The 27,889-nt window shown below is 45.6% G+C and overlaps 1 protein-coding gene across 1 annotated transcript; it reads left to right on the top strand.

Annotated features, from left to right (window-relative positions):
* Positions 1-26,896, top strand: PSMD5 (proteasome 26S subunit, non-ATPase 5). Its single transcript, XM_075260740.1, has 10 exons — positions 1-178; positions 14,103-14,247; positions 15,023-15,136; positions 16,891-17,019; positions 17,238-17,347; positions 20,559-20,701; positions 20,783-20,974; positions 25,207-25,316; positions 25,392-25,532; positions 25,696-26,896. Exons 1-10 carry the CDS (start codon positions 6-8, stop codon positions 25,951-25,953), a joined length of 1,515 nt encoding a protein of 504 aa, XP_075116841.1. The 5' UTR covers positions 1-5; the 3' UTR covers positions 25,954-26,896.
* The last annotated feature ends 993 nt before the right edge of the window (positions 26,897-27,889 follow it).

The raw sequence follows: 27,889 nt of genomic DNA, 5'->3' as shown, positions 1-27,889 counted from the left end.
TCATCATGGCGGCGTCCATAGAGGAGCGGCTGTCAGCGCTGACAGGATCGGCCGAGCCCATGGAGGAGCTGAGGACCCTGAAGACGGCGGCGCTGGCCCTGCCCCTGAGCGCCCTGAGGGAGAGGGCCCCGCACATGCGGCTGGCCGCCATCTTCTCCCTCATGCAAGACAGTGACAAGTCAGTGTGCGGTACCGCAGCATACAAATATCATAGTGACCCCCATATACACCACATAATACACCCCAACATCATACTGACCCCATATATACCACATAATACACCCCAACATCATACTGACCCCATATATACCACATAATACACCCCAACATCATAGTGACCTCCATATACACCACATAATACACCCCAACATCATACTGACCCCATATATACCACATAATACACCCCAACATCATACTGACCCCATATATACCACATAATACACCCCAACATCATAGTGACTCCATATATACCACATAATACACCCCAGTATCATAGTGACCCCATATACACCACATAATACACCCCAGTATCATAGTGACCCCATATATATCACATAATACACCCCAACATCATAGTGACCCCATATACACCACATAATACACCCCAGTATCATAGTGACCCCATATATACCACATAATACACCCCAGTATCATAGTGACCCCATATATACCACATAATACACCCCAGTATCATAGTGACCCCATATATACCACATAATACACCCCAACATCATACTGACCCCATATATACCACATAATACACCCCAACATCATACTGACCCCATATATACCACATAATACACCCCAGTATCATAGTGACCCCATATATACCACATAATACACCCCAACATCATACTGACCCCATATATACCACATAATACACCCCAACATCATACTGACCCCATATATACCACATAATACACCCCAACATCATAGTGACTCCATATATACCACATAATACACCCCAGTATCATAGTGACCCCATATACACCACATAATACACCCCAGTATCATAGTGACCCCATATATATCACATAATACACCCCAACATCATAGTGACCCCATATACACCACATAATACACCCCAGTATCATAGTGACCCCATATATACCACATAATACACCCCAGTATCATAGTGACCCCATATATACCACATAATACACCCCAGTATCATAGTGACCCCATATATACCACATAATACACCCCAACATCATACTGACCCCATATATACCACATAATACACCCCAACATCATACTGACCCCATATATACCACATAATACACCCCAGTATCATAGTGACCCCATATATACCACATAATACACCCTAACATCATACTGACCCCATATATACCACATAATACACCCCAACATCATACTGACCCCATATACACCACATAATACACCCCAACATCATACTGACCCCATATATACCACATAATACACCCCAACATCATACTGACCCCATATATACCACATAATACACCCCAGTATCATAGTGACCCCCATATATACCACATAATACACCCCAACATCATACTGACCCCATATATACCACATAATACACCCCAGTATCATAGTGACCCCCATATACACCACATAATACACCCCAACATCATACTGACCCCATATATACCACATAATACACCCCAACATCATACTGACCCCATATACACCACATAATACACCCCAACATCATACTGACCCCATATATACCACATAATACACCCCAACATCATACTGACCCCATATATACCACATAATACACCCCAACATCATACTGACCCCATATACACCACATAATACACCCCAGTATCATAGTGACCCCATATATACCACATAATACACCCCAGTATCATAGTGACCCCATATACACCACATAATACACCCCAACATCATAGTGACCCCATATATACCACATAATACACCCCAGTATCATAGTGACCCCATATATACCACATAATACACCCCAACATCATACTGACCCCATATATACCACATAATACACCCCAGTATCATACTGACCCCATATATACCACATAATACACCCCAACATCATACTGACCCCATATATACCACATAATACACCCCAGTATCATAGTGACCCCATATATACCACATAATACACCCCAACATCATAGTGACCCCATATACACCACATAATACACCCCAACATCATAGTGACCCCATATATACCACATAATACACCCCAACATCATACTGACCCCATATATACCACATAATACACCCCAACATCATACTGACCCCATATATACCACATAATACACCCCAACATCATACTGACCCCATATATACCACATAATACACCCCAGTATCATAGTGACCCCATATATACCACATAATACACCCCAACATCATAGTGACCCCATATATACCACATAATACACCCCAGTATCATAGTGACCCCATATATACCACATAATACACCCCAGTATCATAGTGACCCCATATACACCACATAATACACCCCAGTATCATAGTGACCCCATATACACCACATAATACACCCCAACATCATACTGACCCCCATATATACCACATAATACACCCCAACATCATACTGACCCCATATATACCACATAATACACCCCAACATCATACTGACCCCATATATACCACATAATACACCCCAGTATCATAGTGACCCCATATATACCACATAATACACCCCAACATCATAGTGACCCCATATATACCACATAATACACCCCAACATCATACTGACCCCCATATATACCACATAATACACCCCAACATCATAGTGACCCCATATATACCACATAATACACCCCAACATCATACTGACCCCCATATATACCACATAATACACCCCAACATCATAGTGACCCCATATATACCACATAATACACCCCAGTATCATAGTGACCCCATATACACCACATAATACACCCCAGTATCATAGTGACCCCATATACACCACATAATACACCCCAACATCATACTGACCCCCATATATACCACATAATACACCCCAACATCATACTGACCCCATATATACCACATAATACACCCCAACATCATACTGACCCCATATATACCACATAATACACCCCAACATCATACTGACCCCATATATACCACATAATACACCCCAACATCATAGTGACCCCATATATACCACATAATACACCCCAGTATCATAGTGACCCCATATACACCACATAATACACCCCAACATCATAGTGACCCCATATATACCACATAATACACCCCAGTATCATAGTGACCCCATATACACCACATAATACACCCCAACATCATAGTGACCCCATATATACCACATAATACACCCCAGTATCATAGTGACCCCATATACACCACATAATACACCCCAACATCATAGTGACCCCCATATACACCACATAATACACCCCAACATCATAGTGACCCCATATATACCACATAATACACCCCAGTATCATAGTGACCCCATATATACCACATAATACACCCCAACATCATAGTGACCCCATATATACCACATAATACACCCCAACATCATACTGACCCCATATATACCACATAATACACCCCAACATCATACTGACCCCATATATACCACATAATACACCCCAACATCATACTGACCCCATATATACCACATAATACACCCCAACATCATAGTGACCCCATATATACCACATAATACACCCCAATATCATAGTGACCCCATATATACCACATAATACACCCCAACATCATACTGACCCCATATATACCACATAATACACCCCAGTATTATAGTGACCCCATATATACCACATAATACACCCCAACATCATAGTGACCCCATATATACCACATAATACACCCCAACATCATACTGACCCCATATATACCACATAATACACCCCAACATCATACTGACCCCATATATACCACATAATACACCCCAACATCATACTGACCCCATATATACCACATAATACACCCCAGTATTATAGTGACCCCATATATACCACATAATACACCCCAACATCATAGTGACCCCATATATACCACATAATACACCCCAACATCATACTGACCCCATATATACCACATAATACACCCCAACATCATACTGACCCCATATATACCACATAATACACCCCAACATCATACTGACCCCATATATACCACATAATACACCCCAACATCATACTGACCCCATATATACCACATAATACACCCCAACATCATACTGACCCCATATATACCACATAATACACCCCAGTATCATACTGACCCCATATATACCACATAATACACCCCAACATCATAGTGACCCCATATACACCGCATAATACACCCCAACATCATACTGACCCCATATATACCACATAATACACCCCAACATCATACTGACCCCATATATACCACATAATACACCCCAGTATCATAGTGACCCCATATATACCACATAATACACCCCAGTATCATAGTGACCCCATATATACCACATAATACACCCCAACATCATAGTGACCCCATATATACCACATAATACACCCCAACATCATAGTGACCCCATATATACCACATAATACACCCCAGTATCATAGTGACCCCATATACACCACATAATACACCCCAACATTATAGTGACCCCATATATACCACATAATACACCCCAACATCATAGTGACCCCATATATACCACATAATACACCCCAGTATCATAGTGACCCCATATATATATCACATAATACACCCCAGTGTCACAGTGACCCCATATATACCACATAATACACCCCAACATCATACTGACCCCATATATACCACATAATACACCCCAACATCATAGTGACCCCATATATACCACATAATACACCCCAACATCATAGTGACCCCATATATACCACATAATACACCCCAACATCATACTGACCCCATATATACCACATAATACACCCCAGTATCATAGTGACCCCATATATACCACATAATACACCCCAGTATCATAGTGACCCCATATATACCACATAATACACCCCAACATCATAGTGACCCCATATATACCACATAATACACCCCAGTATCATAGTGACCCCATATATACCACATAATACACCCCAACATCATAGTGACCCCATATATACCACATAATACACCCCAGTATTATAGTGACCCCATATATACCACATAATACACCCCAACATCATACTGACCCCATATATACCACATAATACACCCCAACATCATACTGACCCCATATATACCACATAATACACCCCAACATCATACTGACCCCATATACACCACATAATACACCCCAACATCATAGTGACCCCATATACACCGCATAATACACCCCAACATCATACTGACCCCATATATACCACATAATACACCCCAACATCATACTGACCCCATATATACCACATAATACACCCCAGTATCATAGTGACCCCATATATATCACATAATACACCCCAACATCATACTGACCCCATATACACCGCATAATACCCCCAACATCATAGTGACCCCCATATATACCACATAATACACCCCAGTATCATACTGACCCCATATATACCACATAATACACCCCAACATCATAGTGACCCCATATATACCACATAATACACCCCAGTATCATAGTGACCCCATATATACCACATAATACACCCCAACATCATAGTGACCCCATATATACCACATAATACACCCCAGTATCATAGTGACCCCATATATACCACATAATACACCCCAACATCATAGTGACCCCATATATACCACATAATACACCCCAGTATCATAGTGACCCCATATATACCACATAATACACCCCAACATCATAGTGACCCCATATATACCACATAATACACCCCAGTATCATAGTGACCCCATATATACCACATAATACACCCCAACATCATTCTGACCCCATATATACCACATAATACACCCCAACATCATACTGACCCCATATATACCACATAATACACCCCAACATCATAGTGACCCCCATATATACCACATAATACACCCCAACATCATACTGACCCCATATATACCACATAATACACCCCAGTATCATAGTGACCCCATATACACTGCATAATACCCCCCAACATCATAGTGACCCCCATATATACCACATAATACACCCCAGTATTATAGTGACCCCATATATACCACATAATACACCCCAGTATCATACTGACCCCATATATACCACATAATACACCCCAGTATCATAGTGACCCCATATATACCACATAATACACCCCAACATCATAGTGACCCCATATATACCACATAATACACCCCAACATCATACTGACCCCATATATACCACATAATACACCCCAACATCATACTGACCCCATATATACCACATAATACACCCCAACATCATAGTGACCCCATATATACCACATAATACACCCCAACATCATACTGACCCCATATATACCACATAATACCCCCCAACATCATAGTGACCCCCATATATACCACATAATACACCCCAGTATCATAGTGACCCCATATATACCACATAATACACCCCAGTATCATAGTGACCCCATATATACCACATAATACACCCCAATATCATAGTGACCCCATATATACCACATAATACAACCCAATATCATAGTGACCCCATATATACCACATAATACACCCCAGTATCATAGTGACCCCATATATACCACATAATACACCCCAACATCATAGTGACCCCATATATACCACATAATACACCCCAATATCATAGTGACCCCATATATACCACATAATACACCCCAGTATCATAGTGACCCCAGTATCATAGTGACCCCATATATACCACATAATACACCCCAACATCATAGTGACCCCATATATACCACATAATACACCCCAATTTCATAGTGACCCCATATATACCACATAATACACCCCAGTATTATAGTGACCCCATTTATACCACATAATACACCCCAGTATCATAGTGACCCCATATATACCACATAATACACCCCAACATCATAGTGACCCCATATATACCACATAATACACCCCAACATCATAGTGACCCCATATACACCACATAATACACCCCAGTATCATAGTGACCCCATATATACCACATAATACACCCCAACATCATAGTGACCCCATATATATCACATAATACACCCCAACATCATAGTGACCCCATATATATCACATAATACACCCCAATATCATACTGACCCCATATACACCGCATAATACCCCCCAACATCATAGTGACCCCCATATATACCACATAATACACCCCAGTATCATAGTGACCCCATATATACCACATAATACACCCCAACATCATAGTGACCCCATATATACCACATAATACACCCCAACATCATACTGACCCCATATATACCACATAATACACCCCAACATCATAGTGACCCCATATACACCACATAATACACCCCAGTATCATACTGACCCCATATATACCACATAATACACCCCAGTATTATAGTGACCCCATATATACCACATAATACACCCCAGTATCATAGTGACCCCATATATACCACATAATACACCCCAACATCATAGTGACTCCATATATACCACATAATACACCCCAACATCATAGTGACCCCATATACACCACATAATACACCCCAACATCATAGTGACTCCATATATATCACATAATACACCCCAACATCATAGTGACCCCATATATACCACATAATACACCCCAACATCATAGTGACCCCATATATACCACATAATACACCCCAACATTATAGTGACCCCATATATACCACATAATACACCCCAACATCATAGTGACCCCATATATACCACATAATACACCCCAACATCATACTGACCCCATATATACACCACATAATACACCCCAACATCATAGTGACCCCATATATACCACATAATACACCCCAGTATCATAGTGACCCCATATATACCACATAATACACCCCAACATCATAGTGACCCCGTATGTACCACATAATACACCCCAACATTATAGTGACCCCATATATACCACATAATACACCCCAACATCATAGTGACCCCATATATACCACATAATACACCCCAACATCATACTGACCCCATATACACCACATAATACACCCCAACATTATATTGACCCCATATATACCACATAATACACCCCAGTATTATAGTGACCCCATATACACCACATAATACACCCCAACATCATAGTGACCCCATATATACCACATAATACACCCCAACATCATAGTGACCCCATATATACCACATAATACACCCCAGTATTATAGTGACCCCATATATACCACATAATACACCCCAGTATCATAGTGACCCCATATATACCACATAATACACCCCAACATCATAGTGACCCCGTATGTACCACATAATACACCCCAACATTATAGTGACCCCATATATACCACATAATACACCCCAGTATTATAGTGACCCCATAAACACCACATAATACACCCCAACATCATAGTGACCCCATATATACCACATAATACACCCCAGTATTATAGTGACCCCATATATACACCACATAATACACTCCAACATCATAGTGACCCCATATATACCACATAATACACCCCAACATCATACTGACCCCATATATACCACATAATACACCCCAACATCATAGTGACCCCATATATACACCACATAATACACCCCAACATCATACTGACCCCATATATACACCACATAATACACCCCAACATCATAGTGACCCCATATATACCACATAATACACCCCAGTATCATAGTGACCCCATATACACCACATAATACACCCCAACATTATAGTGACCCCATATATACCACATAATACACCCCAACATCATAGTGACCCCATATATACCACATAATACACCCCAGTATCATAGTGACCCCATATATATATCACATAATACACCCCAGTATCACAGTGACCCCATATATACCACATAATACACCCCAACATCATACTGACCCCATATATACCACATAATACACCCCAACATCATAGTGACCCCATATATACCACATAATACACCCCAACATCATAGTGACCCCATATATACCACATAATACACCCCAACATCATACTGACCCCATATATACCACATAATACACCCCAACATCATACTGACCCCATATATACCACATAATACACCCCAACATCATAGTGACCCCATATATACCACATAATACACCCCAACATCATAGTGACCCCATATATACCACATAATACACCCCAACATCATAGTGACCCCATATATACCACATAATACACCCCAACATCATAGTGACCCCATATATACCACATAATACACCCCAACATCATAGTGACCCCATATATACCACATAATACACCCCAGTATCATAGTGACCCCATATATATATCACATAATACACCCCAACATCATAGTGACCCCATATATATATATATCACATAATACACCCCAACATCATAGTGACCCCATATATACCACATAATACACCCCAACATCATAGTGACCCCATATATACCACATAATACACCCCAGTATCATAGTGACCCCATATATACCACATAATACACCCCAACATCATAGTGACCCCATATATACCACATAATACACCCCAACATCATAGTGAACCCATATATACCACATAATACACCCCAACATCATAGTGACCCCATATATACCACATAATACACCCCAACATCATACTGACCCCATATATACCACATAATACACCCCAACATCATAGTGACCCCATATATACCACATAATACACCCCAATATCATAGTGACCCCATATATACCACATAATACACCCCAACATCATACTGACCCCATATATACCACATAATACACCCCAGTATTATAGTGACCCCATATATACCACATAATACACCCCAACATCATAGTGACCCCATATATACCACATAATACACCCCAGTATCATAGTGACCCCATATATACCACATAATACACCCCAACATCATACTGACCCCATATATACCACATAATACACCCCAGTATTATAGTGACCCCATATATACCACATAATACACCCCAACATCATAGTGACCCCATATATACCACATAATACACCCCAACATCATACTGACCCCATATATACCACATAATACACCCCAGTATCATAGTGACCCCATATGTACCACGTAATACACCCCAACATCATAGTGACCCCATATATACCACATAATACACCCCAGTATCATAGTGACCCCATATATACCACATAATACACCCCAACATCATAGTGACCCCATATATACCACATAATACACCCCAGTATCATAGTGACCCCATATGTACCACATAATACACCCCAACATCATACTGACCCCATATATACCACATAATACACCCCAACATCATACTGACCCCATATATACCACATAATACACCCCAGTATCATAGTGACCCCATATATACCACATAATACACCCCAGTATCATAGTGACCCCATATATACCACATAATACACCCCAACATCATAGTGACCCCATATATACCACATAATACACCCCAGTATCATAGTGTCCCCATATATACCACATAATACACCCCAACATCATACTGACCCCATATATACCACATAATACACCCCAGTATCATAGTGACCCCATATATACCACATAATACACCCCAACATCATAGTGACCCCATATATACCACATAATACACCCCAATATCATAGTGACCCCATATATACCACATAATACACCCCAACATCATACTGACCCCATATATACCACATAATACACCCCAACATCATACTGACCCCATATATACCACATAATACACCCCAGTATTATAGTGACCCCATATATACCACATAATACACCCCAGTATCATAGTGACCCCATATATACCACATAATACACCCCAGTATTATAGTGACCCCATATATACCACATAATACACCCCAACATCATACTGACCCCATATACACCACATAATACACCCCAACATCATAGTGACCCCATATACACCACATAATACACCCCAACATTATAGTGACCCCATATATACCACATAATACACCCCAACATCATAGTGACCCCATATATACCACATAATACACCCCAGTATCATAGTGACCCCATATATACCACATAATACACCCCAGTATCATAGTGACCCCATATACACCACATAATACACCCCAGTATCATAGTGACCCCATATATACCACATAATACACCCCAGTATTATAGTGACCCCATATATACCACATAATACACCCCAGTATCATAGTGACCCCATATATACCACATAATACACCCCAACATCATAGTGACTCCATATATACCACATAATACACCCCAACATCATAGTGACCCCATATATACCACATAATACACCCCAACATCATACTGACCCCATATATACCACATAATACACCCCAACATCATAGTGACTCCATATATATCACATAATACACCCCAACATCATAGTGACCCCATATATACCACATAATACACCCCAACATCATAGTGACTCCATATATATCACATAATACACCCCAACATCATAGTGACCCCATATATACCACATAATACACCCCAACATCATAGTGACCCCATATATACCACATAATACACCCCAGTATCATAGTGACCCCATATATACCACATAATACACCCCAACATCATAGTGACTCCATATATATCACATAATACACCCCAACATCATAGTGACCCCATATATACCACATAATACACCCCAACATCATAGTGACCCCATATATACCACATAATACACCCCAACATTATAGTGACCCCATATATACCACATAATACACCCCAACATCATAGTGACCCCATATATACCACATAATACACCCCAACATCATACTGACCCCATATATACACCACATAATACACCCCAACATCATACTGACCCCATATATACACCACATAATACACCCCAACATCATAGTGACCCCATATATACCACATAATACACCCCAGTATCATAGTGACCCCATATACACCACATAATACACCCCAACATTATATTGACCCCATATATACCACATAATACACCCCAGTATTATAGTGATCCCATATACACCACATAATACACCCCAACATCATAGTGACCCCATATATACCACATAATACACCCCAGTATCATAGTGACCCCATATATACCACATAATACACCCCAACATCATAGTGACCCCGTATGTACCACATAATACACCCCAACATTATAGTGACCCCATATATACCACATAATACACCCCAGTATCATAGTGACCCCATATACACCACATAATACACCCCAACATCATAGTGACCCCATATATACCACATAATACACCCCAACATCATAGTGACCCCATATATACCACATAATACACCCCAGTATTATAGTGACCCCATATATACCACATAATACACCCCAGTATCATAGTGACCCTATATATACCACATAATACACCCCAACATCATAGTGACCCCGTATGTACCACATAATACACCCCAACATTATAGTGACCCCATATACACCACATAATACACCCCAACATCATAGTGACCCCCATATATACCACATAATACACCCCAGTATTATAGTGACCCCATATATACCACATAATACACCCCAGTATCATAGTGACCCCATATATACCACATAATACACCCCAGTATCATAGTGACCCCATATATACACCACATAATACACTCCAACATCATAGTGACCCCATATATACCACATAATACACCCCAACATCATAGTGACCCCATATACACCACATAATACACCCCAACATCATACTGACCCCATATATACCACATAATACACCCCAACATCATAGTGACCCCATATATACACCACATAATACACCCCAACATCATACTGACCCCATATATACACCACATAATACACCCCAACATCATAGTGACCCCATATATACCACATAATACACCCCAGTATCATAGTGACCCCATATACACCACATAATACACCCCAACATTATAGTGACCCCATATATACCACATAATACACCCCAGTATTATAGTGACCCCATATACACCACATAATACACCCCAACATCATAGTGACCCCATATATACCACATAATACACCCCAACATCATAGTGACCCCATATATACCACATAATACACCCCAGTATTATAGTGACCCCATATATACCACATAATACACCCCAGTATCATAGTGACCCCATATATACCACATAATACACCCCAACATCATAGTGACCCCGTATGTACCACATAATACACCCCAACATTATAGTGACCCCATATATACCACATAATACACCCCAGTATTATAGTGACCCCATATATACCACATAATACACCCCAACATTATAGTGACCCCATATACACCACATAATACACCCCAACATCATAGTGACCCCATATACACCACATAATACACCCCAACATTATAGTGACCCCATATATTCTCATTTATTTTTTCATGTGCTCCTACACAGTATAATCCTCCTACAGTCACCCGTAAATTATGCCCCCCTCCATCCCTCCCCCAGTGTCATATACACCCTTCATCTGCCCCTAGTTTCATGTCCCCCCCTCCATCTCTGTCCCCAGTTTCATATCTCCGCAGTAACTCATTTTCATAAAACTCAGTTTCATAACTCCAGCTGGTAACAGCCTATTAAGAAAAATGAAAAAACCGCAGCGGTAGCGGCTGTCGCCGGGCCCCCTAATGTCCCGGGTCCTGTGGCAGCCGCTACCACTGCTACCATGGTAGTTACGCCACTGGTGCTTTACATGTGGGGGTTACATACAGTACACAGAATATACAGGCAGATGTAAAACTAACAATGACCGACTGGCACAGTGGGGTAGAGGGCCCTGCCCGCGAGGGATTACAGTCTATATTATTATTATTACAATTATTATTTATTATTATTATTACATTTTCTTTTTTCTTAGAATTCTTTCTCGCAGTTTTGTTGGTTTTCGGATTCTCCTGTTTCTTCATTGGCTGCCGTCTCTTTATTTGTATATACTTGCTATGTCCCCCACACCCTATATGGCTTTGCCCCCGACTGTCTTGTCCATTTACTTATTACTTTTCCTTTGTGTCCCCAGGGAGCAGGTTGCCTTGTGCGTCGCCATTCTGGAGAGATTACTTCAGGCGTCGGAGCCGCTCCACATCGCCAGGAATTATAGGGAGGAGCTTCAGAGGGGTCTGTACCATCCCGAGGACGCTGTGAAGCTGCTGGCGATATCACAGGTAGGGTGTGTTATATAGGATAGGGTACCATGAGGGGGGAGAGTGTCACTGGAATAGAGGTTATGGGAAGAATATGCAAGTCTGTCTCTCATGATTTAAATGAGGGAGACAGTGCCTCAGTCATTCTCCCCACTAGGGGGAGCTCCCTTTAACATCATGCCTGACCTTCCCAGAGGCCTTTGCTGCACATTCTTCCCATGATCCCTCACAGTGGAGCGCAAATGGCTTAATAAGACTCTACACCCCTACATAGTGGTCTCTCCCTAAGGAGTGACGATATCCCCTTAACCCTTTCTAGAAGCCTCTCACCTCTGCCAAGTCAGTTTTCTCTGCGCCGGGCTGAAGAGATCCAAATAGATCAAAACAGCTGTCCTAACTGACTTGGTAAAATCCCACATCATTGCAGCAAAGGCCTCTGGGAAGGTCGGGCATGATGTTAAAGGGAGCTCCCCCTAGTGGTGAGAATGACTGAGGCACTGTCTCCCTCATTTACATCATGGGAGACAGATTTGCATATTCTTCCCATAGACCACTCACAGTGGAGCGCAAATGGCTTAATAAGACTCCACACACCTACATGGTGGTCTCTCCCTAAGGAGTGACAATATCCCCTTAACCTGGAAAAGAGGTTAGTCATATACGACATGTGAAAAGGGGGGATTGGATCTCGGGAATATTTTGCAGGGGGTCTAGGTTATCACACAGGCAAGTGTCAGGGGCTCAGAATATCTCATGGACAGGGGCGGGTGCGCTCTGTAACGCTTTTCTTCTGAAGGTCGGTAGGATTGTGGAAAGTTCGGAGGCCGTGACTGAAATCCTAAACAACCTGGAGCTGCTGCAACAAATGATTGTGTGCATCGGTGGAGACAAGATGGCGGTGGCCAAGGAGGTGAGTGTGGGAGGACTGGTTCATACCATTGTGGTTCTGTATACGGATCCATATTAGGAATTGTCAGTGACCAGACCGTTTTGGACAGTCATTTCTGTGGACTGAACTGACCAATGTCATGTGCGCCTGTATACACTGCTCCAAAAACTACAGGACCCCCCCAATAACACCTCCTGGAAGTGAAGGAATGAAATCTTCTCATTGTTCTGTACAAAGCTGAATGTGATGACAACAAAATCACACAAAAACCATCAATGGAAATCACATTTATTACCCAATGGAGGCCTGGATATAGAGTCTCCCCCCCAAAAAAAAAATAAATAAATAAATAAATTAAAGTGGAAAACCCACTACAGGCTGATCCAACTGTGATGTAATGTCCATATAACCTGACAGTATGAGGCTGAGTAGTGTGTGTGGCCTCCACGGGCCTGTATGACCTCCCTACAACGCCTGGACATGCTCCTGATGAGGTTGGGGATGGTCTCCTGAGGGATCTCCTCCCAGACCTGGACTGAAGCATCTGACAACTCCTGTGGCAAAGTTGCCAGTCCTGGTGTTCTGTGGCAAAGTTGCCAGTCCTGGTGTTCTGTGGCAAATGCCAAGAATACTGCACAGTGTTGGGCTGTGAGCACAACCCACATCTGTGGACGTCGTGCCCTCATACCATCCTCATGGTGTCGGTCTCTAACCGTTTGTGCAGACACATGCACATTTGTGGCCTGCTGGGCTCTGGCAGTGCTCCACCTGTTCCTCCTTGCACAAAAGCGGAGGTAACGGTCCTGCTGCTGGGTTATTACCCTCCTATGGTCCCCTCCTTCTTGCCACAGATCACATTGATGTGCCATCCTGGATGAGCTGCACTACCGGAGCCACTTGTGTGGGGTGTACAGTCTGTTTCCTGCTACCACTAATGTGAACGTGACCAAAATAGCATTGGGACTGAGATGTGGTCTGTGGTCCCCGCCTGCAGAGCCCTCCTTTATTAAGTGTCTCCATAATGGCCAATAATTCCCATCTGTTGTCTATTCCATTTGCACAACAGCAGGTGACAGTGATAGTCAGTGTTGTCGGAGTTACATTGTCCCCTTTAGTTTTTTGAGCAGTGTATGATATATATACATAATGTGCGCCTATATATAATATCTGCAGTTCGGTGGTGCTATACACTGGTGGGCAGGTCTGCTGTACATAATGTGCACCTATACATATAATATCTGCAGTTCGGTGGTGCTATATACTGGAGGGCAGGTCTGCTGTACATAATGTGCACCTATATATATAATATCTGCAGTTCGGTGGTGCTATACACTGGAGGGCAGGTCTGCTGTACATAATGTGCACCTATATATATAATATCTGCAGTTCGGTGGTGCTATACACTGGAGGGCAGGTCTGCTGTACATAATGTGCACCTATACATATAATATCTGCAGTTCGGTGGTGCTATATACTGGAGGGCAGGTCTGTTGTACATAATGTGCACCTATATATATAATATCTGCAGTTCGGTGGTGCTATACACTGGAGGGCAGGTCTGCTGTACATAATATGCACGGAGACTCCTCACCTGGTCATAGTGCTCGTGATTGCAGCAAACCTACCTGTACTTCCTGTGATGTCATATCCTGGCTGCAGGAAATCACATGACATCCCATAAGAAGTGTCAGATTCCCGTTTCTGGCGATATGGATGTGTTCTGGTGTTTATTACATGACGTCACATGTCATAGCCACCATCTTTCTTCTCTGCAGGCAATTTCGTCCCTCTCCAGGATCGCTCGGAGCACGTCTGGATTACAGCTGCTGTTCGGGAGTAACTTGTTAGCGGACCTGAGAGCGGTTATGGCCGTCAGCGACATTGTTCGTTACCGAGTGTACGAGGTGATTATGTGTCAGACCTTTCCAGCTGGGCACTTCACCTTCTGCCATGTTATATCATCCAGCTTTCCCATATCCCTGCATGGCATCACTATCTTGTGTCATTTGACATCTTCCCTCCTTCCCTATCACTGTGTATATGAGTAGGGTGAAGATTGTGTTTAATAGGGGTTGCTGCCATCATTCTGGGGGTCTAATATGTCTCCCCTCTCTCGCTGCAGCTGGTGGTGGAGATCTCGTCCATATCTGTTGAGTCTCTGAGCTACTGCGCTAGTTGTGGCATTCTGTCCCAGTTACTGGAGGAGCTGACAGGGGACGACGTCCTGGTCAGGTCAGTGAGATTGGCACGTTATTCTGCAGGGTATCGCCCAGATGGCACAGGCTCTCCCAGTGTATATATGAGTGTACATGAAGCGCAGACTGTGTTCTGCAGGGTAACCTGTATGGAGATGGGCACTACACTGGTGGGCACACGTCATACTGCAGGGTAACCTGTATGGAGATGGTCACTACACTGGCGTGCACACATCATACTGCAGGGTAACCTTTATGGAGATGGTCACTACACTGGCGGGCACACCTGATACTGCAGGGTAACCTTTATGGAGATGGGCACTACACTGGCGTGCACACCTGATACTGCAGGGTAACCTTTATGGAGATGGTCACTACACTGGCGGGCACACCTGATACTGCAGGGTAACCTATATGGAGATGGTCACTACACTGGCGTGCACACCTGATACTGCAGGGTAACCTTTATGGAGATGGTCAATACACTGGCGGGCACATCTGATACTGCAGGGTAACCTTTATGGAGATGGTCAATACACTGGCGGGCACATCTGATACTGCAGGGTAACCTGTATGGAGATGGTCACTACACTGGCGGGCACACCTGATACTGCAGGGTAACCTATATGGAGATGGTCACTACACTGGCGTGCACACCTGATACTGCAGGGTAACCTTTATGGAGATGGTCAATACACTGGTGGGCACACCTGATACTGCAGGGTAACCTATATGGAGATGGTCACTACACTGGCGGGCACACCTGATACTGCAGGGTAACCTATATGGAGATGGTCACTACACTGGCGGGCACATCTGATACTGCAGGGTAACCTGTATGGAGATGGTCACTACACTGGCGGGCACACCTGATACTGCAGGGTAACCTATATGGAGATGGTCACTACACTGGCGGGCACACGTCATTCTGCAGGGTAACCTATATGGAGATGGTCACTACACTGGCGGGCACACGTCATTCTGCAGGGTAACCTGTATGGAGATGGGCACTACACTGCCGGGCACATCTGATACTGCAGGGTAACCTATATGGAGATGGTCACTACACTGGCGTGCACACCTGATACTGCAGGGTAACCTGTATGGAGATGGTCACTACACTGGCGTGCACACCTGATACTGCAGGGTAACCTTTATGGAGATGGTCAATACACTGGCGGGCACATCTGATACTGCAGGGTAACCTTTATGGAGATGGTCAATACACTGGCGGGCACATCTGATACTGCAGGGTAACCTGTATGGAGATGGTCACTACACTGGCGGGCACACCTGATACTGCAGGGTAACCTATATGGAGATGGTCACTACACTGGCGTGCACACCTGATACTGCAGGGTAACCTTTATGGAGATGGTCAATACACTGGTGGGCACACCTGATACTGCAGGGTAACCTATATGGAGATGGTCACTACACTGGCGGGCACACCTGATACTGCAGGGTAACCTATATGGAGATGGTCACTACACTGGCGGGCACATCTGATACTGCAGGGTAACCTGTATGGAGATGGTCACTACACTGGCGGGCACACCTGATACTGCAGGGTAACCTATATGGAGATGGTCACTACACTGGCGGGCACACGTCATTCTGCAGGGTAACCTATATGGAGATGGTCACTACACTGGCGGGCACACGTCATTCTGCAGGGTAACCTGTATGGAGATGGGCACTACACTGCCGGGCACATCTGATACTGCAGGGTAACCTATATGGAGATGGTCACTACACTGGCGTGCACACCTGATACTGCAGGGTAACCTGTATGGAGATGGTCAATACACTGGCGGGCACATCTGATACTGCAGGGTAACCTGTATGGAGATGGTCACTACACTGGCGGGCATACCTGATACTGCAGGGTAACCTTTATGGAGATGGTCAATACACTGGCGGGCACATCTGATACTGCAGGGTAACCTGTATGGAGATGGTCACTACACTGGCGGGCACACCTGATACTGCAGGGTAACCTATATGGAGATGGTCACTACACTGGCGGGCACACCTGATACTGCAGGGTAACCTGTATGGAGATGGTCACTACACTGGCGGGCACATCTGATACTGCAGGGTAACCTTTATGGAGATGGTCAATACACTGGTGGGCACATCTGATACTGCAGGGTAACCTGTATGGAGATGGTCACTACAATGGCGGGCACACCTGATACTGCAGGGTAACCTATATGGAGATGGTCACTACACTGGCGGGCACATCTGATACTGCAGGGTAACCTATATGGAGATGGTCACTACACTGGCGGGCACACGTCATTCTGCAGGGTAACCTATATGGAGATGGTCACTACACTGGCGGGCACACGTCATTCTGCAGGGTAACCTGTATGGAGATGGGCACTACACTGCCGGGCACATCTGATACTGCAGGGTAACCTATATGGAGATGGTCACTACACTGGCGTGCACACCTGATACTGCAGGGTAACCTGTATGGAGATGGTCAATACACTGGCGGGCACATCTGATACTGCAGGGTAACCTGTATGGAGATGGTCACTACACTGGCGGGCACACCTGATACTGCAGGGTAACCTTTATGGAGATGGTCAATACACTGGCGGGCACATCTGATACTGCAGGGTAACCTATATGGAGATGGTCAATACACTGGCGGGCACATCTGATACTGCAGGGTAACCTATATGGAGATGGTCAATACACTGCCGGGCACATCTGATACTGCAGGGTAACCTATATGGAGATGGTCAATACACTGGCGAGCACACTTGATACTGCAGGGTAACCTGTATGGAGATGGTCACTACACTGGCGGGCACACCTGATACTGCAGGGTAACCTGTATGGAGATGGTCACTACACTGGCGGGCACACCTGATACTGCAGGGTAACCTGTATGGAGATGGTCACTACACTGGCGGGCACACCTGATACTGCAGGGTAACCTATATGGAGATGGTCACTACACTGGCGGGCACATCTGATACTGCAGGGTAACCTATATGGAGATGGTCACTACACTGGCGGGCACATCTGATACTGCAGGGTAACCTGTATGGAGATGGTCACTACACTGGCGGGCACACGTCATTCTGCAGGGTAACCTGTATGGAGATGGGCACTACACTGGTGGGAACACATCATACTGCAGGGTATCCCCCAGATGGCACAGGCACTCCCAGTACATCTGTATGTGTACACGAGGGGCTCACTGTGTTGACCCATGTTTGTTTTCGCAGGGTAACCTGTATAGAGATGGTCACTACGCTGGCGGGCACACTTCACGGTCGTCAGTATCTTGCCCAGCAAGGAGTCATTGACAAGATATCAAACCTGATTGTTGGTGCAGACTCCGATCCGTTCTCAGGGTTCTACTTGCCAGGTGACAGTATTGGGGGAGTCTTTGGTGATATTTGGGGTCTCCTTCACGCCGCAGGCTCATGTTCGGGTTTGTGGTTTATAGGGCTGGTTAAATTCTTTGGCAATCTGGCGATCATGGACAGTGCGCAGCAGATCTGCGAGCATTACCCAGCATTCCTACGCAAAGTGTTTGATATGGCGGAAGGTCATGAAACCACCATGATCGGCGTCGCTGTGGACACACTGGGGATTCTGGGATCTAACATGGAAGGAAAACAAGTTTTACAGAAATCAGGTGAATATTGGGGTGGGGGTCACCATGCTGCATAATACATGACTTAAGGTGCTCTGTCTGTGAACTGGGGCTCTCTGAAGGGCTGATCAGCAGATGTCCTTGAGGCCGGACCCCCATTGATCGGACGGTGATGGCCCAGAAAGCCTAAATCCCCGAGATTCCCTTAAAGAGGACGGTCCCCTCTCCTGACATTTCTCAGGAAATACCCACTCACTGCCTTGTGATGTTCCTCCGTGATCCCTCTTGGAACTGTATGAATAAATTGAGCACTAGGTGTTCCCATTCTCCTGGTCACAGGGGTGTGCTCTTACATTGTCCAGTCATTACTCACCATGTATAGGGGCACACCTCATATAACCAGGAGGGATAATTGAGGAACATCACAATGCAGAGTTATAAGAAGTGGAGGCGACCTGTCCCCGATCATCTCCCTTGGGCCCTCATTATAGTTAGTGGGGTTTGTTGTACTCCATACAGTGTTGGCCAAAAGTATTGGCCCCCCTGCAATTCTGTCAGATAATACTCGTGTTCTTCCAGAAAATGATTACAAGCACAAACTCTTTGGTAATATCTTCATTTATTTTGCTTGCAATGAAAAAACACAAAAGAGAATGAAAAAAAAGTCAAATCATTGATCATTTTACACAAAACTCCAAAAATGGTCTGGACAGAAGTATTGGCCCCCTCAGCCTAATACTTGGTAGCACAACCTTTAGACACAATAACTGCGCACAACCGCTTCCGCTAACCAGCAATGAGTTTCTTACAAGGCTCTGCTGGAATTTTAGACCATTCTTCTTTGGCAAACTGCTCCAGATCCCCCCTGAGATGTGAAGGGGGCCTTCTCCAAACTGCCACCAAGAGATCTCTCCTCCTCCCCCACAGGTGTTCTATGGGATTCAGGGCTGGACTCATTGCTGCCACTTTACAAGTCTCCAGGGCTTTCTCTCACCACCATTTTCTAGTGCTGACCTGAAGTGTGTTTTGGGTCATTGTCCTGCTGGAAGACCCCTGACTTCTGAGGGAGACCCAGCTTTCTCACACTGGGCCCTACATTATGCTGCAAAATTTGTTGGTAGTCTTGGTTGGTAGACTTCATAATGCCATTTACACTTTCTCAGGTAAGTTTTGGCAAACTCCAGCCTGGCTTTTTATGTCTCTGGGTAAGAAGTGGGGTCTTCCTGGGTCTCCTACCATACAGTCCCTTCTCATTCAGACGCTGACGGATAGTACGGGGTGACACTGTTGTACCCTCGGACTGCAGGGCAGCTTGAACTTGTTTGGATGTTAGTCGAGGTTCTTTATCCGCCATCCGCACAATCTTGCGTTAAAATCTCTCGTCAATTTTTCTTTTCCGTCCACATCTAGGCAGGTTAGTCACAGTGCCATGGGCTTTAAACTTCCTGATGACACTGCGCACGGTAGACACAGGAACATTCTGATCTTTGGAGATGGACTTGTAGCCTTGAGATTGCTCATGCTTCCTCACACTTTTGCTTCTCAAGTCCTCAGACAGTTCTTTGGTCTTCTTTCTTTTCTCCATGCTCAATGTGGTGCACACAAGGACACAGGACAGAGGTGGAGTCAACTTTAATCCATTTCAACTGGCTGCAAGTGTGATTTAGTTATTGCCACCACCTGTTAGGTGTCTCAGGTAAGTAACAGGTGCTGTTAATTACACAAATTAGAGAAGCATCACATGATTTTTCAAACAGTGCCATTACTTTTGTCCACCCCCTTTTTATGTTTGGTGTGGAATTATATCCAATTGGGCTTTTTGACATTTCTTTTTGTGGTTTTCCATTGAAGACAAAATAAATGAAGATAATAATACCAAAGAATTTGTGATTGCAATCATTATCTGGAAGAAACTGAGTATTATCTGACAGAATTGCAGGGGTGACAATACTTTTGGCCAACACTGTATGTGTCCACTATTTTAGCAGTCCGTTGATCTTGTCCGGTGTCGATGTGAACGTGGCCTTACTATGTTTGTTCTTTCCCAACACATGTCGGTTCTTCCCTCTTTGCAACTTTTTATCTTCGCAACCGTTCCTTTCCCTCCTGTCTTGAGCTAGGCACTCTCTTGGTCACGCTCTCTCCCTTCTTGTACTGCCGGGCCCTCTCTTAGTCACGCTCTCTCCTTTCTTGTACTGCGCAGTGCCGCACCTCCCATGAGGCGACCTGAAGCGGGCTCTTCAGGCGGTGCTATGCCAGGGCCCCAGGGAGGGCGGCATTTTTGCTTACCTAAGCCAGTCCAGGACAAGCTGTCCTGGACTGGCTTAGCACAGAGCGGTGGATTGGGGAGGCCACTGGAGCAGCGCTGCTCCAGCAGCCTACCCTCACGCTCAGGCAGAGAGCAGGTCCTCTCCGTGCCTGCTCTCTACCTGCGAACGGTGCTAACCCCCGCCCCTTCTCTAAGTCCCGCCTGCTCCACCAGGGGGGGGCGGCTTTCTGTCGTTCACTTCGGGCGGTGAAAGGGGCAGGTTCACCCCTGCTGCTGGGTACTCTCTTGGTCACGCTGTCTCCCTTCTTGTATTGCTGGGTGCTCTCTTGGTCACGCTGTCTCCCTTCTTGTACTTCTGGGTGCTCTCTTGGTCACGCTCTCTCCCTTCTTGTACTGCCGGGCCCTCTCTTGGTCACGCTCTCTCCCTTCTTGTACTGCTGGGTGCTCTCTTGGTCACGCTCTCTCCCTTCTTGTACTGCTGGGTGCTCTCTTGGTCACACTCTCCCTCCCTTCTTGTACTGCCGGGCCCTCTCTTGGTCACGCTCTCTGCCTTCTTGTACTGCCGAGCACTCTCTTATTCATGCTCTCGCTCTATTCTTGTACTGCTGGGTGCTCTCTTGGTCACGCGCTCTCCCTTCTTGTACTGCCGGGCCCTCTCTTGGTCACGCTCTCTCCCTTCTTGTACTGCTGGGTGCTCTCTTGGTCACGCTCTCTCCCTTCTTGTACTGCTGGGTGCTCTCTTGGTCACGCTCTCTCCCTTCTTGTACTGCTGGGTGCTCTCTTGGTCACGCTCTCTCCCTTCTTGTACTGCAGAGCGCTCTCTTATTCACGCTCTCCCTCTATTCTTGTACTGCCGGGCCCTCTCTTGGTCACGCTCTCTCCCTTCTTGTACTGCTGGGTGCTCTCTTGGTCACGCTCTCTCCCTTCTTGTACTGCCGGGCCCTCTCTTGGTCACGCTCTCTCCCTTCTTGTACTGCTTGGTGCTCTCTTATTCACGCTCTCTCCCTCTATTCTTGTACTGCTGGGTGCTCTCTTGGTCACGCTCTCTCCCTTCTTGTACTGCCAGGCCCTCTCTTGGTCACGCTCTCTCTCTCCCTTCTTGTACTGCTGGGTGCTCTCTTGGTCACGCTCTCTCCCTTCTTGTACTGCTGGGTGCTCTCTTGGTCACGCTCTCTCCCTTCTTGTACTGCTGGGTGCTCTCTTGGTCACGCTCTCTCCCTTCTTGTACTGCAGAGCGCTCTCTTATTCACGCTCTCCCTCTATTCTTGTACTGCCGGGCCCTCTCTTGGTCACGCTCTCTCCCTTCTTGTACTGCTGGGTGCTCTCTTGGTCACGCTCTCTCCCTTCTTGTACTGCCGGGCCCTCTCTTGGTCACGCTCTCTCCCTTCTTGTACTGCTTGGTGCTCTCTTATTCACGCTCTCTCCCTCTATTCTTGTACTGCTGGGTGCTCTCTTGGTCACGCTCTCTCCCTTCTTGTACTGCCAGGCCCTCTCTTGGTCACGCTCTCTCTCTCCCTTCTTGTACTGCTGGGTGCTCTCTTGGTCACGCTCTCTCCCTTCTTGTACTGCTGGGTGCTCTCTTGGTCACGCTCTCTCCCTTCTTGTACTGCCGGGCCCTCTCTTGGTCACGCTCTCTACCTTCTTGTACTGCTGGGTGCTCTCTTGGTCACGCGCTCTACCTTCTTGTACTGCCGGGCCCTCTCTTGGTCACGCTCTCTCCCTTCTTGTACTGCTGGGTGCTCTCTTGGTCACGCGCTCTACCTTCTTGTACTGCTGGGTGCTCTCTTGGTCACGCTCTCTCCCTTCTTGTACTGCCGGGCTCTCTTGGTCACACTCTCTCTCCCTCCTTGTGCTGCTAGGTGCTCTCTTGGTCACGCTCTCTCTCCCCCTCCCTCCTTGTACTGCCGGGCACTCTCTTGGTCACGCTCCGTCCCTCCTGCTGTTCCGCTTGGCAGTGCCACCACTTCTTTCTGGATGTTTTTCTATTTATTTTTCTCTATCTCAGGAATCCGATTCATTCATGTTTTCAAGAGAATTGGTCACCATGCCAAAAATGCCCCAACAGAGCTGAGAGTGCGATGTCTGGACGCCATCTCCTCCATCATGTCCCTGCCGGTAAGTGTTGTCTGGAGGTCAGGGGACTCTGTCTGCTCCTCCTGGCTGGTGCTATCATATACTGTTCTTCTGCAGTTGGAGGATCACACCGAGGATCTTCTAGCAATGGCGGAGTCCTGGTTCCGGGGTCTGTGCCCACAGCCGATGGAGATGTTCCGCAGCATCGCCTCCCAGCCCTTCCCGGATCTGCACTGTGGAGCGCTGAAGGTTTTCACAGTAAGTGCCCCTGTAAATTGTGGGGTCCCAGCTGAGCACCTCAATGTGCTTCACATAATGGCAATGACTTCATAGCATAGGTAGTGTGGGCCATATTTCCACCCAGCTTTTCTTATAAACTGATATGTCTATGTAACAACTATTTTTCTGTCATCTCCCGTAGGCCGTCGCTAACCAGCCCTGGGCACAGAGGATGATGATAGACAGTCCAGGATTTGTGGAGTACATCGTGGACCGAACCGTCGATCAGGACAAAGATTCCAAGGACGCCAAGTTTGAACTTGTAAAAGCTCTTGTTAGCGCCAAAACCACAGCGGAAGTGTTTGGTAACCAACATTACCTGCGGCTGTGCGCCTATCACCGCGAGGGGCCCTACTATGTCAAAGCCGTGTCCACCGTGGCTGTGGAGGGCGCAGAGTAACAGGGCGCCCCCGCTGGGCACAGTCTGGAGCACTTGTTTACTTTTCTTTCGGAAATATACTGCTTTCTAAGAGCCTGGCTCCTGCGCTGTCTGTTGTCAGGGTGTAGAGAATCAAAGAGGCGCTGCTGCAGCACCCCTTCATGAGTGGCAGAGGGTGGGCATCACAGAGAGCTATGCTGGTGTAATGGAAGCTTCTGCTTGTTGCCAGTGCCAGCAGAGAGTTCTGGTCATTTACAGCAAGCAGAGATGTAGAGGACAGTGATGAGCCTCATAGGGGATGCAGAAGCTTCATTAGAAGAGGATTATATAGCACTAACATAGTCCATGGCGCGTTACAATGTCTGAATTGTCAGTGTTGTTTTTTACTTATCCCCACCACCACCACTGTTCCAGTGTCATGATGTGTCCTACTAAAGCAGCCATATGAGTTGAGGATACAGCGCCCCTCCTGTCTATGGCCATATGTGGTATTGCAGCTCAGCCAGACTCCTGAAGCCACAGCTTCTCCTAAACTCATACCGTCCCTTTAAGGCGATGGTACTTGCCATTGAATGGATGTAGTATCACATGGTGAAGCATAACCCTCAATATAAGGCGACTTTATTCCAGATCCACAATGTTCTCACAATATTCCTGCCGCAGACCGACAGCAAGAGGGAGACCTGAGGGGTGTCAGGAACGACCTAGGTGTGACCTCCGACTCCCCTAGGGGGCGCTGCTGTATAGAAGTGAGTCTGCACACTGTAATAGACAAGTGGTTCACAAACTTTCTGGAGGAGGAAGCCCCGCCCACAATCACACGCTGGATCTTCTCTTCTGATGTCTGTGTCATCACTGGTAATGGAGGTGGCTGAGTGACAACCGCTAACAGTGTCATTCCTGTCCCACAGTGGTTGTCACCCGTCTTAACACATGTGACAGATCTGTAATATCTTATTTACATCATTTTTCCTCTTATACCATGACCTGTTTTGTGTGTCAGTCTGATCTGCAGTGCTGGCTTTTTATTCATGAAGTAAATGTCTATAAATAAGCTGAATCTTTGATCTGCTTCTGTGGCTAGAACCTGTGTGTGGCGTCCTGGAGGATAAAGATGTGCCACGTGGCCATCAAAGCTTACAGTCTCTTGGGGTGCGTCCATCAGAACTTTCAGTATCTTAGGGTGTGTCCATCAGAACTTTCAGTCTCTCGGGGTGTGTCCATCAGAGCTTGCAGTCTCTCGGGGTGCGTCCATCAGAGCTTACAGTCTCTTGGGGTGCGTCCATCAGAGCTTACAGTCTCTTGGGGTGCGTCCATCAGAACTTTCAGTCTCTTGGGGTGCGTCCATCAGAACTTTCAGTCTCTTAGGGTGTGTCCATCAGAGCATGCAGTCTCTCGGGGTGTGTCCATCAGAGCTTGCAGTCTCTCGGGGTGTGTCCATCAAAGCTTGCAGTCTCTCGGGGTGTGTCCATCAGAGCTTGCAGTCTCTCGGGGTGTGTCCATCAGAGCTTGCAGTCTCTCGGGGTGTGTCCATCAGAGCTTGCAGTCTCTCGGGGTGCGTCCATCAGAGCTTGCAGTCTGTCTTGGGATGCGACCATCAGAACTTTCAGTATCTTGGGGTGCGTCCATCAGAACTTTCAGTATCTTGGGGTGTGTCCATCAGAGCTTGCTGTCTCTCGGGGTGCGCCCATCAGAGCTTGCAGTCTCTCGGGGTGCGACCATCAGAGCTTACAGTCTCTCGGGGTGCATCCATCAGAACTTGCTGTCTCTCGGGGTGCGCCCATCAGAGCTTGCAGTCTGTCTTGGAGTGTGTCCATCAGAACTTTCAGTCTCTTGGTTGTGTCCATCAGAGCTTGCAGTCTCTCGAGGTGTGTCCATCAGAGCTTGCAGTCTCTTGCGGTGTGTCCATCAGAGCTTGCAGTCTCTTGGGGAGCGTCCATCAGAGCTTGCAGTCTTG

This window comes from Leptodactylus fuscus, chromosome 11, assembly GCF_031893055.1.
Source record: "Leptodactylus fuscus isolate aLepFus1 chromosome 11, aLepFus1.hap2, whole genome shotgun sequence".
Taxonomy (NCBI): domain Eukaryota; kingdom Metazoa; phylum Chordata; class Amphibia; order Anura; family Leptodactylidae; genus Leptodactylus; species Leptodactylus fuscus.
The sequence above is the reverse complement of the archived record's forward strand: the minus strand, read 5'-3'. Positions and strand labels throughout refer to the sequence as shown.